At 33.2% G+C, this 15,286-nt stretch overlaps 1 protein-coding gene across 1 annotated transcript; it reads right to left on the minus strand.

Moving 5' to 3' along the window:
* Positions 1 to 11,322: 11,322 nt before the first annotated feature.
* On the minus strand, positions 11,323 to 13,806 carry LOC127265325 (uncharacterized). Its single transcript, XM_051295078.1, has 4 exons — positions 12,718 to 13,806; positions 12,455 to 12,592; positions 12,016 to 12,255; positions 11,323 to 11,922 (listed from the first exon to the last, which is right to left on the minus strand). The coding sequence occupies exons 1-4, from the start codon at positions 13,609 to 13,611 to the stop codon at positions 11,830 to 11,832; spliced, it is 1,365 nt and encodes a 454-aa protein (XP_051151035.1). The 5' UTR covers positions 13,612 to 13,806; the 3' UTR covers positions 11,323 to 11,829.
* Positions 13,807 to 15,286: the final 1,480 nt, after the last annotated feature.

Here is a 15,286-nt window from a genome sequence, read left to right on the forward strand (position 1 = left end):
CCATTGGTAGCTTAAAGGATTTTTTCAACTTTCTCCTTCACTTTCGGCAACAAATATCGGATTGAAACGCCTAGGGGGTTGTTTGTGCTGCTAAAATGATGCTTTGGTGGGTAGTCGGTGCTCCACCAAGCTCTTTGATAACCCCGGAATCCCATGATAATTCCACGCAAAGAAATCTTTGAATTCTCGAATCAAGGAAATTATTCGCTCGTTCTTTACGATATCCAACAAGGCAATGATTTGCGTTATCCGAGGGGCTGTCTCGTCCCCCAGGTTGACCTCTTTCAATGGATCATGCACTTCAGATAATCAAACAAGCAACCATCCAAATCCTCCGCAAAACCAGCACTCTCACTCAGCAAAAATGACCAAACAAATCTTTGTATCTCTATAAGACTGGACTAAGATAGTTGCATCAAACGATTAAGAAGAGAAAACCTTGAATTGAGAAATCAGGACAAAGCAGACTTCGATATTTCTTTTTGTGTGGATCAAACGAAAACAACAATCAAAGTTTTGTCTAGCACCGATTTCAATAATTTATCAAGCAAGTTGGTAGATTCACCAACCAATTTAAGGCAGTTAGTTGTTGAGGTGCATTCCTAAATCAAGCAAGTTTATAATTGAGTTACCAAAGCTTCTATATATCAAAAGTGGTAAACAAGTATTCCACCCACCGATAGGGTTAAATGAAATTCATGTGCAATAGATTTTTTCCCACTAATACGGTTGCCGAAGTGAGCTTCGAGAAGGATGAGAAAGTCTAGCGAGTAACCTCGGTAGATCAGATAGTGATTACACCATATCAGACCCGTCTTCCCAAAAGAGCTCATTCTGATGGAAGTTGGGCTGTGAACCAGAAGGATCACAGATCGCGTTCTCTTACCAGGACCTAAAAGAGGAGAATACAACGACAACGTTTGGCCGCTCGCCTCTACCAAGAGGGTCAGACTAGGGGTAGTAGGCCAAGGACCAAGATGGAGCTTCCACAGGAAGGTTGAAATTAGATCGGGAAGATCAGACAAGAAAGCAGCATTCAGATGACCATGATGCAGTGGTCACTAGAAGACCGAAATTAGACCAAAAAAGTCAGGCAAGGAAACGGCAACAATACGATCAGGATGTAGTGGCCATTAGAAGACCGAAATTAGAGTGAGAAGATCGGAAGCGGCAACTAGACGATCAGGATGCAGTGGCCACTGGAAGGTCGAAATCAGATTGGAAAGATCTGCTTCATCAACTTCGGGCCCGGAAAGAGTGGAGGCCGAAACATATTTTAACTAACAATGATTGTCTTGTTAATTAAAACAATGAGCCGATGATCGGAGCATTCGATTGCGATGAGCTATCTGAAGCAATTATAGACATAATTGCCACAAATCAAGACCTAGAACGAGCTTTACATTTCGAGGGCAACTTCAAGGTCAAAATGATCATATTTTTGCTTCAAAACCAAGGCCGACACACAACCCAACAACTCATGTGTTCGTCATGGCCGAAAACCTGAATTTTCAGGATCTGGAGACGATAGCAGACAGGTCCGACTGTCCTTTTATATGGGCTGAAAATCATGCAACTGACTCTCTTGACGGGCATGCATGGATATCTTCCCAACCACCTACTTGCGATCAAGGTAAAAAGGATATTTCTTCTCCGGTTTGAAAGGCTAGCGATTGGATTAGCTTTTTGAATAATTGCTCAACATTGTCTTGTTACAATTTAATGTTTTATTTGGTATTGTGGTTTGTGCTCTCACTGATTAATTATTTGAATATGAAATTCACTTGAAGTGTTCTGCAGCTGTTGGGTTTGTTATTAGGATTTGATTTGATCGAAGGTGCATTAGGAAATAGATGAGTTTGTATTCCTCGTGCATCGAAAGAGAGAAAGCGCTTGTTTTTGCTCTATCAAATAATGTGTCTGATGAGTTTAGAATTATAGATGTTGTTATTAGTAAGACATATAAGTTTCTACTGTGATCATGGTTTGTAAAGGTGAATTAAGTGTTTGAAATCCATGATTGTGCATTTTGTGCAAAATTCAAATGTATGCAAATCATAAATAAACGATAGATATGATTATTATGGAAGATGGATGGTAAAAAGGAAGAGTTTTCCATGTGTAAATGATATTGAGAGGGCATTTCTAAAAAAAAAAATGCAGTTTAATTTCGAAATTACTCTAGAAAAGGAATTAGTGTTTGGATTGTAATGTCATGTTTCCAAGATTCACTGAATTCTTTGAATAACTTATCTCCTTAAGAATTATTTACCAAAAGTGTACTGCGTATGATCATTTGACTGTTTCTGAATATATATGTTGCTGGAGTAATTCCAGGAAGAGTCGAAGTTGTTGTAAGACTAAGACCTCGGATTGTTGAAGAGTAGGTAGCAAATGCATATTTTGCTGATTGTGTGTAGTTGCAACCAGAGATTTCTGATTAAATTTTAATATTATTGTTTTTTTTATTTTTATGTATCCTATGGTATGATCTATTAATATGATTCACAATGATGCCATTTTTTTTCACATTATTTTTTGCAACTTTAGAGGTTGAAATTTCGTAAAAATAATTGGGACTCAGGCATATATGAGTTTGATGAACTTTTTGTTTAATTCGCATCATAAAAGAGAGTTTCACTACAAGAAAATCACGTTTTACTCACGGAAATTACTCAAGAAATTAATTTTGTGAGTAATACTAACAAAATTGCTCACGGAATAGATTATGTGAGTAATTACTCACGTAGTGACTTACGGAATCTAATACCTTAAGTAATTATTCGGAATACTTATGGAATTAGTCACATAATCTAATTCCGTGAGTAATTCACAAAAGCCTTATCCCCAATTTTATTTTTCAGTTTGCGCAACACACCTCACAAATAGATAACGAATTTTGCGTGATTTACGGTGACAACAGCAGCGGCGGCGGTTCTTTATATCTTACTAATATTTGTTCAGTTGCGATTTTCTGTTTTTTTTTTATATGTTCGTAATTTCTTATTTTTATAAAATCTAAAGGTTGGAGGCAAGTTTCTTGCAAATTCAATCAAGTCGGCTTTCAAACCGGATCTGTCATTTCATTTCCTACCGCCATTTTACTCCGTTGCCGGTTTTGAAAATCATTCTACGAGGCATGGAAGCTTCATTGTAGCTATAGTCTGTCTTATTGGTTTTTTCTTTTTTCTTTTTTCTGTAATTTTTGTTGAAGACTTAGTAAATTCAATCTTTATTTTTCTTTGATGAATTGTTGTTATCAAATTTTTAATGCTTACGGCTCCTATAGTATTTAGGGATTGAATTGTTTGGTTTGAGAAGAAATTAAATGTGTTGGTTTTAGTTTGATACGAAACACTCAAGAAGATTGTTGGTTTAATTTTATTGGTTCTGTACTACTATGAAACTTTTTCGTAATCAAAACTAGTCATTCAACTACAAAATTTAATTTGAAATTAAAAATAATTTATTTACTATAACTTATAATTTTATAGCTAATTATGGCTCAACGATGACAAACTACAAATTTTCATAGTTAATTTTTTTTTTTTAAAAAAAAAATTCATATACTTGAACCAAATTAACACTAAAATTTCATTTCGTCAAAAAAAAAAAATCATTAATTTTATGTTTAATTTTTGAAACTAATTATGTAGAATAATTATTATTAAATAAATTATCATATATACATTATATCTTATAATATATTAATAAGGTATGTTTCTTTTGACAAATTTTTTCAAATTTTTACTACTCTGGTTTCCCCCCCTCCTCCCCCAAAAAAATATATATTTTTTTTTTACAAAATATTCCATCAAACATTATATTAATATCAAATTCAAACTAAAATTTTCCAAACTCAAGCAAAAGAAACATGCATTAATATTCCCTCCGTCCAGCAAAATTAATCATGTTTCTTTTTTGCGCAAAATTTAAGAAAAGTTAGTTTATATAGTTAATTAGTGTGATTAGTTAATGTAATATATGTAATAAAATGTTATTTTAACTATTTTTATTTGATGAAAAATTGAAATATTTTTTATTTTATTTAAATTTAATGTTTTATTTTAAAAAAATATTATTATATTAATTATAAATTATGCAATTAAATAAAAAAATTGAATGTAATAATTTAAATATAAAAATAACAGCCGTAATACTAAAATTTTTAATATAATTTGATTGTTGGTAGGGATAGTTTGATATTACATATCAAAATTTATAATGCATATTTTATATATCGTACCAAAAATTTTAGTATGCTATTTTATCGTAAAGAGACATTGTACCAATAATTTGGTATACCGAATTTATAGATGAAAAAAATACCGAATTACAAAAATAACACATAACGTACTAAAAAATACCAAAAATGCCAAATTTCAGTATACCGAACTTTTTTTGTATGATATCGATATTTTTTTTAATATACCAAAAAATTTGGTGTGTTATACAATATGGTTCGGTATTATCTGAATACAGTATCGAGTCATTTCTAATCGAATTACATGTACGGTATCATAATAAATATTTTATGCTGAAATGTAAAAATTAAAAAATAATTTTACAATTTTAAGAATATAGTAGAAAATTAATTATTTTAGTATCAATAAACTAAATTATTGATATAGACCGATATATCAAATACTAAAATATTAAACTGTATTGATATATTCGATATATATTATACCAACAATGCTAAAAATATATGCAATTGTCGCATTGAAAATGTTCGGTACGGTATCATACCATATACAAATTTACGATATACAATAATTTTGACACTTTAGTATGTTTTAATACGGTTACCTGCATTATCTGAGTAAATTGATATTTTTCACTCTTAATAATAGTGATAAATGAATTTTTTTAATCAAATATAAAAATAAATTCTAAATCAAAACACATTATTAACTAATTTTCAATCGTAAAATATCAAATCAAATATTTTTTATATTGTATTAAAAATTAATTAAAAATTTTAGACATCACATAGACACTTATTTATATCATATTAAATATTTATTAATTTTTACTGCTCAAAATTCTAGCCATACTTTTAAATTTACAATAAAACAAACAATAAAAATTAGGAGTATTTGTAATTGAATAAAATGGCAAAAATTATTAATAATCTCAACAAACCAATTCTGCGGAATAGATCAACCAAGTATGCCATAAATTAGATATTGTGATAGTTTTTATACAGAATATACATAGCTTTGTTAAGCGAAGAATATGCTCATATTTGAAGTCGTCAAAGGAGTTAGTATGAGATTTAAGAATGAAATTAATGCATGCCAGTCCCGGGAAGTAAAGTTGATGCTAATACTAGGTGCAAGTATGTTTGAAAATGAATGCATTTCAAGTATGTTCGATAAATAATATATATCTATATCTATAGAAGAGGTGAAATGAAGGTTAGCTTCCGACGTATTGGCAAATTGATATTAATAAATTTTGATCATGTACCAATCAAAATGGTCTTCCCCTATCGTCCTTGTTTTATTTGTTGCACTAGCAGTAACTATCATACGAAATTCTATAAAAGCTTCACAATCAAAATTGTTTTCTTATGTGTTACATGTTTCAAAATTTAGTGATATCAATTTGCCAAATTTTCGGAAGCTAACCTTCATTTCACCTCTTTTATATATATATATATATATATATTATTTATTGACGTTGGTATGCGTACGAGACGGAGTATGGTCACTGACGGGTAGATGCTTTGATCACGCTAGCTACTTCCACACCAACAATTACTTCCACACCAACAATTGTCATTGCATCTATTTTCATGCTTGTTTGCTTTGCAAATAACTTTTTCAAGAGCTTTTAGCTTATTGAACAGTTTTTAACTGTTTGATAAGTAAAAAAGGTAATTTAACTGTTTGGTAAATTAGTTTTTCGAAATAGTTTTTTTGGACCCAAAAAGCTAATTTCTTAAAAACTAATTTACCCAACGTTTTTAAATAGCTTTTTTTTTTAAAAAAAAATTTATTCTTTATATGCTCTTAAAAATTTATTATGCATTTTACACAAATAAATATATTTTGATTATTTATTAATTATATTAGCATATTTTATTATATTATAGTTTTACTTTTATAAATTTAAAATAATTAATTTTTATATAAAAATTATTTTAATTGTAAAATATATAAATTTATTAAAATCAACATAAAATAAAAAAATATAAATATTAATAATTTATTTTTATATTAAAATTATATTATATAAATTTTATACTAAAAATAAATTAAATAAATTAAATTTATTGAAAATTATAAATATGATGAACTAATCGATAACTAACATAATAAATATATATACGAAAACATTATTATTTTATATTTTACATTATTTTTAATAGAAAAAACTATTTATATATTTTAATAAAAATATATTATTTTTTAAATCTAACTCTAATAAAAATAAATATTTTTATAACACTTTTACAATTTTTAATAACTAATAACAAAAAATTTTAAACATTATAAACTCAAAAGAACATAATTGAATATATTAGAAACAAAAATAAAATAGAAATGTCCTCAATTGTCATTTTACGTATAAACAGCTAATATCAGACTGTTGTTTTACCAAACATTTTAATACAAACAACTAATCGAATAAACTAGTCAAACCAGCTAATTGAATCAGCTAACAACTAACAACTATTAGTATTAGCATCATATTTACTATATATATATACTCCCTTCCCCCTAACAAATTATCAATTTTTTCATTTTAGTCTGTCCCATAACAAAGTATCAATTTTTTTTTAATAACTGTACTATCTACCTAACATTACAAATACCCTTACCACTTAAAATATATTACGCAAATGTCATTACCTTTATATCACACAATACTAATAAATTTATTTTAGTCATTTCTATTATACTCCTACTACATCCTAATATAATACTAATATTTCTAAAACTCCGTACAAAAAGCAAACAAATACGTAGTTATGAGACGGAGGGAGTACTAAAATTTCTTTTAAATCCATTTAGATGCCTTCGTGAGGATGGGTAGGACGATGGAAGAAATTCATTCGAAACATAATGGATATCCTCTGCCGTACTAAAGAGATGGATAATTTCGCACTTTTACTTTTTTACATTCTTGAATTGCATTCATTTTCAAACATACTTGCATCTAGTATTAGCATCAATTTTATTTCCTGGGACGGACATGCATTAATTTCATTCTTAAATCTCATACTAACTCATTTGATGACTCCAAATATGAGCATATTCTCCGCTTAACAAAACTATGTATTACTTGAATTTCTGTATACTAATTTATGGCATACTTTGTTGATTTATTCCACTTGACATGATCCAGAATTGGTTTGTTGAGATTATTAACAATTTTTGCCTTTTTAAGCGGTGATTCTGGTAAAAAAAATCTAAGGCATGAGAAGCAAGCGATAGCCGCATCCGCTCCACCAGCGAAGACCTCATAGCTCATGTTAGCGACCCAGACACCCACCGCAGCGGAACGACGACAACTCATTGAAAATAATGCCTAAGTGTCCAACCTACAGCGGATCAACCATCCCACTACCAGCCAACATAGATGACTCCGTTCAGCTGCGCTGATGCCCTCCAACCATCTGGGTGAGCGAGGAAGATTTGCGCCCTTACAAGTTGAAACAAGCGAAACGAGCACCCTGAGAGTTATGGCTAGCAACTGCTTCAACAGAATAACTGTTTTCAACTGCCTAACTGCTCAGCGGTTGGAACCACTTCTCAACTGCTCGCAACTGCTACTTCCATTAGCTATAAATAGGGGTAAGATATATGTTTGTAAAATATACTTCGAAAGGAATATACAAGCACTTTTACGCACATTCTTAGCTTCCTTCTTGCCCTTCGAGAGCTTCAACCCTGTAAGGGAGTTCTCAGCAGGAATGGCCAGAGAAGTTGAGATTTATCTTCTCTCTCGGCCACCACCTTACTGTTTCCCTAAATCTAGTTTACAACTTTGATTTACAGCTTTCATAGAAATAGAACTTTACTGCTTTGGTAATAAGTAATGAAATATCACTTGTTCTTCATCATCACGTCTTCCCTATTTTCACATTTATTTAGTTGTAAAAAACTCTAAATCCCTGATAAAGAACGCAGAAAAATCAATTATTCAAGCCTTGTTTCTTTGTCGCAAATAAATTCATGGTAATTCAATATAGTTAAGTACGCGGGAGCCTTGTCGACCTGCTTAATTACTGGTCTAAATTCGATTTTGATTAAAAAGAGGTAACAAAAGGGTAAAGCCACTAATGAGACAAAAATTGAGATAATTAATGGGGCATAGCCAGTGGTCTATTGGGTTACAAAAATTCCTAATGACAATAGGGTTTATTTCTTATAATATTCTAATTTTGGGCTTCATTAAAGTTTTATTGTAAATCCCTTGATGTCAAGTATCAGCAATCAAAGTTCCTTATGATTTGATTTATATAATTACATTACTCTCTCCTTTCATTTTCGTATTATACATATATGTTTCGATTAAACATCAGCACCATTCGTTCATTTCATCCAGGATGATCTAGCCATTAAGAAACGCACAAATCAAACACAACACCTCTTTATCACCCTTATCCGCTCAATCTATATAAATATACTGTGTCTTTCCGCTCATGTCCGTCTCTTTCACCCTTCGCTTGCACCAGTCTCGCTCACCATCGCTCTGCTCACTTCCACTCACCTTTACTGCTTTATTTAGTTTTTCCAGCTTCCTTTAGTTTTAGATTCAGGCTTGCTTTTTAGCGGGTCTCTTTATTGCTTTATCGCCGTTTTCACTAGATTAATACTTGATTTGACTTCGCGACTTAAAATCCCTATGTTCGATCTGGAAACTCACCAGTTAAAAAGTATAAACAATTATGACAAACGACTCAGGGTCTACAACTACAAACTTTTTGTTATATCTGATCGCTCTCAATAACTCATGACACTATAATTCTCGACCAAAATTCTCTATATGTGAATATATAAAATCGTTTGTGTCATCCTTTTTTAGGGTTTTTATTTTTTTTTATATAAATTTTATTTTCATGTTTACCATGCATATATACTATTTCTTTTAAATTTTTTTAGATGCATTCATGGAATCATCGCGAAGATTCATGTCAAACGAAATAGATCTTCTCGACTGCATACATAATAAAGAGTATCTCATCTATTTAATCTTACATTCATTCATTGCATTTATTTTAGCATATGTGCATATAGGAATAAGATTACATTGTACGTCCCATAACTTGCATGCATTAATTTCATTTCTAAGTTTCATACTAACTTTTTGTTTAGTATATTTAGTTTGTAGGTAAAGCTTATTGGAGACTAAAGAATCCGCAAAGATCCATCGATCTCGATTTCCAACCCAAGGTAAGTGATTTTAATATTATTTTGTTAGTTCCTATGCATATATATTAATATTTATTCTAAATCTTTTTATATGCAAACAAGAGGGAGTGGTTGGATGATCGGACGATCGAAAACATAATAGGGAGTAGTTCGTCCTTTTTTTTTTTTTTAAATTTGTGCATTTCATTTATTTTAACATTTTGCAAATAGTAATATAATTATGTTTTCGTCCCGTGACTTGTATGCATCAATTTTGTTCATAAATTTCATAATAACTTTTTGTTTTTAGTACTTAGTTTATAGGTGAAGCTTATTGGAGACTAGAGGATCCGAAAAGATCATTCGACCTCAATTTCCATCCCAAGGTAAGTGGTTTCAATATCATTTTTTGTTTCCCATGCATATATACTAATGTCTATTTGAAATTCTTTTAGATGCATACAAGACGGAGTGACCGAACGACCGAAAACATAATAAAGAGTAGTTCGTCATTTTTCTTTTACATTTATGCATTGCATTTAATTTTTAGCATCTTACATATAGTAATAAAATTATTTTTACGTCCTGAGACTGGCATGGATTAATTTTGTTTTTAAATTTTATACTAACTTATTTTTTTTGTCTATTTAGTTTGTAGGTAAAACTTATATAAAGACTAGAGGATTCGAAAAGATTCTTCGATCTCGATTTCAAATTCAAGGTAAGTGGTTTTAATATTATTTTTTTGCTTCGCATGCATATATACTAATGCCTTTTTAAAATTAGTAATAAAATTCTAAAAAGGTCTACCACGGGAAAAAGTTTCAACCAAATATTTTGAAATAAAATATAAAATATCCTTAATTGTTATTTTACGTATAAACAACTAATATAAAGTCGTTATTTTACCAAAATTTTTAATACAAACAACTAATCGAATCTGCTAGTCAAACCAGCTAATTGAATAAGCTAACAACTAACAACTAGCAGCTAATTGTCAAACACACCCTTAATAAAAATATACTTTTACATAACTATGTTCTATTTGGTACATTTTTTTTATATAATATATATAAAAAAAAGCTGCTTTTATAATGTTCATCCAAACTTAAAATTAAATTGCTTCTGGATCTAGTTTTGGCTTCTGCTTGTGCTTTTCTTTTGACTTCTACTTATTTTTTAAAATCAATCTAAGCAGGTTATTATTATTATTATTATTATTATTATTATTATTAAGAATAAAACAATAATTTTAGGCAAAGTGCTCTTGTTTATTTCAGAAGCTACCCTCAATGTTCTTCTGGTAAAAAATAAATAAAAAATTTCAACCTCAAAAGTTGCTTCTTTTATAAAGAAGCCAATACAAATTGATACAAAGTACTTTTTTTTAGAAGTAGAAGCCAAAAGGAGCTGCCAGAAGCCAATCCAAATAAGGCGGGATAGTAAAAGGATTTGAGCAATGATACTGTATTTGCTGCATAGGTATGTTCACTCTCATTGTGAATTTGATGACTATTCATTTGGTTTATGCATGGTAGCATCCAATAATTTTATATTAGTATAGTTAGATATCCAAACAGTTTTTCAGAGACCTAAATGAACATATATTAATGGTGCAACTACAAATATGTAGTAAAAGGATAAGAAGATTTGTTATGCAGGCTAAGGAGGACTCTCTATGACCTTAAGCAAACATTGAGATGGGAACATTGAGGTAGTGGCACCGAAGATTTGATAGCTTTATGCATGATATTGGCTTCACAAGATGCGAAGTATTGTTACTTTAAAAGATTTGAGAGTTTATATCTAATAATATTGTTATATATGACATGATGTTATCAGAAAGTTCTTGTGCCCAAAAGGTTGAAAAGCTAAAGCAACAATTAGCATAAATCTTTTTCATGAAGTCTTAGAGAGGAGATAAATTAAAGTTTTAAGTATATAAATAACTTGAGAGTGGGAAAATGGGTGATTGCATCTCTTGCAGGTAAAATATATCAAGAATGTCTTGAAGAGATTTAAAATATAAGATGCAAAGCATATGAGCACACACATTGAGAGTCACGAACAAAGACTCACTCAATAAGTTGGAATACAATCACATGAGGAAGGAATCTCATTTCAAATTGTCAAACAAAGACTCACTCAAGAATAAGTTGGAATACGATCACATGAGGAAGGAATGTCTAGTATGCATCTGATATCGCCATAGTCGGTTCAAGACTAGATATCCCACATATAGTGGGAGTGATCAATCAATTCATGAGCAATCCTTGAAAGTAACATAGAAAGGAGTCAAGTGGATACTAATATATCTACAAGGTACAACAAATAAAACATTGGTTATCACGATAATGAAGTCTTGGTTGGCTGAATTTCAAGTTGTCGAACAAAGACTCACTGAAGTACATACAATACGAGCAGGCAGCTTTCGTCGATCTTCTCATTTCTCTTCTTTTCTTTACTAAATAAATGAAGCTCCATTGTAGGAACTTAATGACCTGATTATGTGCTCGTAAACCTTAATCCCCTCGAGGTAAACACTCTCCTTCAGATACTGCCAAGAAAGCACACTACTTTCATCATCACAACTAACTCAATCACCACTAAAAAAATACTGTAAAACAGGGGGAGAGACTCTGGGAATCACCTCATTATGATCATGGAGCAGGATTGGAGTGCTCTTCATGGGAGAAAAACCAAGGGCAGGAATTCCCATTTGTCTCAGATATCGGGCATCCGTAGTTGTAGGTAGGATCTCTGGCTTTGCAAGTTTTCCACCGGCCTCTTTGATGGCTTGCTTGAATACCAACCACCATGGGTTGGAGTCATTTGTGGCTGTCAGTAAAGGGCGTCCCCTGTGGTCTCTCAGAGGACCTTTCTCTGTGATCTGCCATTACGAGATTGAGCATGCATTTTATGTTGCAGTAGTAGTAGTAGTGGTAGTAGGATTGTATGCCATGCAATTCAATGGAGGCTGCTACTTAACACGACAAAAACCAGCTCCCGCTTGTGTTGTCTTCAGTGTCACATATATATATATATATATATGTTCTTATAACCAAAAAGATTGACAGAAAAGGATTGACCTCGTACGACATGTTCCTCCACGCCGGTGCCCATTCCTCTGCAATTCTCTTTCTCATCCGTTCAGGATCAGCTGTTGGTGGCAGTCGAACATCAAACCCTGCCTCCGCCTCGGACGGTTGCATATTCATTACGAATCCCTGGCAGCTAGTCCGATTATATGTGTAGCAATCAAGTAAATCCAAACGAAATAGATAAATCAATCAATCAATCAATCAATACTCCGCCACACCGAACAGGCAGGCAAGCAGGCGTAGCTACTTACAGAAGGAGACGGGATTCCTGCTTTGAAGAAGGCTAGATTGACTGAAACAACCTCTGAGCTGGCAGCCCAACCAGCCTTGATCACATCAAAATTATTCTCCCTAAACTTCATAATGAGCTCCACACTCTTCATCAAGTTCTCTGCGGCGCTACGATCATACATTCGGGACCCATGCCCGGGTACTCCGGTCGCCTTAATCACCAGATGCCACGGCGATCGGTCCGCGTAAAACACTCTATACTCGTCGTCGTTGGCGGACGCCTGCCCTTCATCCATGAAAAACCCAATGTTTAAATCTTTGAACTCTGCACTCTCAACAAACTTGGCCATTCCATCCAGTCCCCCGATCTCTTCCTCAGGCACATACGATATGTGCACGGTCCTCAAGGGACTGTAGCCTCGAATGGTTTTCAGCTGCTTAATGGCTTCCAAATACTGCATTCCGATGCACTTATCGTCCTGAGCGCCGCGGGCGTAGATCTTGCCGTCCTCGGTCAGATGGGCGGCGAAGGGGTCGTGCAGCCACTTGGAGGGCTCGGCCGGGACCGAGTCGAGGTGGGAATTGAAAAGAACCGCGGGGAGGGAGGGGTCTGAGCCTGGCCATGTAAGGAGGAGAAGCGGTTTCGCTGGGGTGGTGAAATAAAGTGTTCGGACTTGGAGCGTGGGTATGGTAGCGGCGAAATCGGCGAGGTAACTAACGGCGGCGACGTAGTCGGGCGTGGGGTGAGCAGTGTTGATTTTGAGATAGTTCCGGAATCGTGATACGGGGCCGTCGGAATTTCGGTTTGCGAACGTTTCGGGATCGAGAGAACCGGCTGTCGTTTGCGATAGGAAGAGAAATCCAACGAGGGCACTGGAGGCAATTATCGAAAGCAGGCGGCGGCAATTGTACATGGCGGCGGCTAGGCTATGGGAGCGAGTGAGAGAGTGCGATTGCGAGGAGAACAGACGGGAGAGAGAGAGAGAGAGAGAGAATTCAACCCAGCCTTATCATCGCCGCTAAAACGAGATCTGTCTGGAATTTGTTCAAGGGTCTGTCTGGTTTGGGTTTGGTTTGAGGAGAATGGATGGGAGGGGAAGAAAAAACATTTGGTTCTGTTTTCTTCGGCGTGAGAAGAGAATATCAAATAAATTTATTTTGTTTTTTTTCAAAATTAGGGAAATTTGGTAAAAAACAAAAGGGAGAGTTGGATTTAACTCCCTGTTATAAATTCACTTACAATTGAGTCTATTAAAAATGAATTAGTCTGCGTTCCTATTTTATGAATTATATATGTTATGACTCTCCATTTGTATTTATCCCTCAATTATTGTTGTATATGCAATAAGTATTCAAAATAAGTTGATCAATACTTCTAATATTGTAATATATATCTACATTACTCCACCCCTATTATAATCTTATATACTTCTGGTTAAATATCGCGTACTTTTTTCGCGAATTAAAAAATAAATGAAAAAGAAAAAGATAGTTACCCACGATTTAACAGGGGTTGATGAAGAAAATCTCTTATAACTTCTCTTACCCCAATTTTAAACCATATCTCTCTCTTCTTCAGGCGAACCGACCCTCTTCAACCCTTGGCAATAAAGTAGTGATCGGTTGGTGCAAAAATGCTGAAGAAAACAGTTGATCGCTCCCATCCCCGAGAGAAGCTCGAAGAAGTAAGTTCTTGGCTGGACTTTTTTCGATTTTTTATTTTGTTGATACTAATATTTTGTATGTAGTTTGTTCGATTGTTTGGGGTGTAACTCTTGGTCTTGTGTTTGTATGTCTCGGTTTGGTGTTGAGGAGCCCTGTGTGATCGATGTAGTTGTGTTTGTTAATCGGGTTTAAAATTGTTCGTATGTTTGCCCATGTAAACCGGGTTGGATTTTTTATTTTGGTACCGATATTTGGTGATTTTATTTGTTTAATATGTGTTTTTTTGTTAATTTTGTAGATGTATATTTTGTTTAGTTGCCCATAGTTGCATATTTTAATTTTTTTGTTTGATTGTTCGGTAATTAGTCATGTTTGTGGGTTGGCAAATGTGGTATTATTAAGTACCCCGAGTTGCAGTTTTAGGTCTAGTTTGCTAAGTAATATACTTTTAGGGACTAATGTGTACTCGACATGTGTTGTTACGTACTCCTGATAGATTCTGATAAATTTTTAAAAATATTCAGATTTGAGTAATGTACTGATGATATTTATTTACAGATCGTAGGTCGGATTGTGCTTGTTGTTCAATTCACAATGCGATCCGTTCGGGCAAGTGAACGCGAAGAAATTGGTACGTGTACAAAATAAATATAATTAATTTATCATGGATAAACCGAATTACGTAACAAAATATTATGTTAATTTTACAATCGTGATTTTTATGCTTGTATCTGAATGCAATATACCTATGACCCATGGTAAGGGAGATGCCCGATTACGTAACATGTCGGAATCAAGGTGATACTCTCGACTGTGGTCTTTTGGTCTGCATGTTTGGCAAGTGTTACGCTCACACGAATCCAACAGTCAATCCCATTGGTGGCATCGACGGTGAGTTTAATAATGTGAAGAGCTACCACAGTA

This window comes from Andrographis paniculata, unplaced genomic scaffold, assembly GCF_009805555.1.
Source record: "Andrographis paniculata isolate CXL003 unplaced genomic scaffold, ASM980555v1 Contig72END, whole genome shotgun sequence".
NCBI classification, from domain to species: Eukaryota; Viridiplantae; Streptophyta; class Magnoliopsida; order Lamiales; family Acanthaceae; genus Andrographis; species Andrographis paniculata.

Bases quoted from the DNA above. Each gene is read 5' to 3' on its own strand.
- LOC127265325 (XM_051295078.1), bottom strand. From the start codon at position 13,611: ATGTACAATTGCCGCCGCCTGCTTTCGATAATTGCCTCCAGTGCCCTC. The intron at 12,593-12,717 runs GTAAGTAGCTAC...ACTAGCTGCCAG, and splicing joins CAGGAATCCCGTCTCCTTCT to GGATTCGTAATGAATATGCA. The intron at 11,923-12,015 runs GTGATTCCCAGA...CTTTCTTGGCAG, and splicing joins TGCTCCATGATCATAATGAG to TATCTGAAGGAGAGTGTTTA.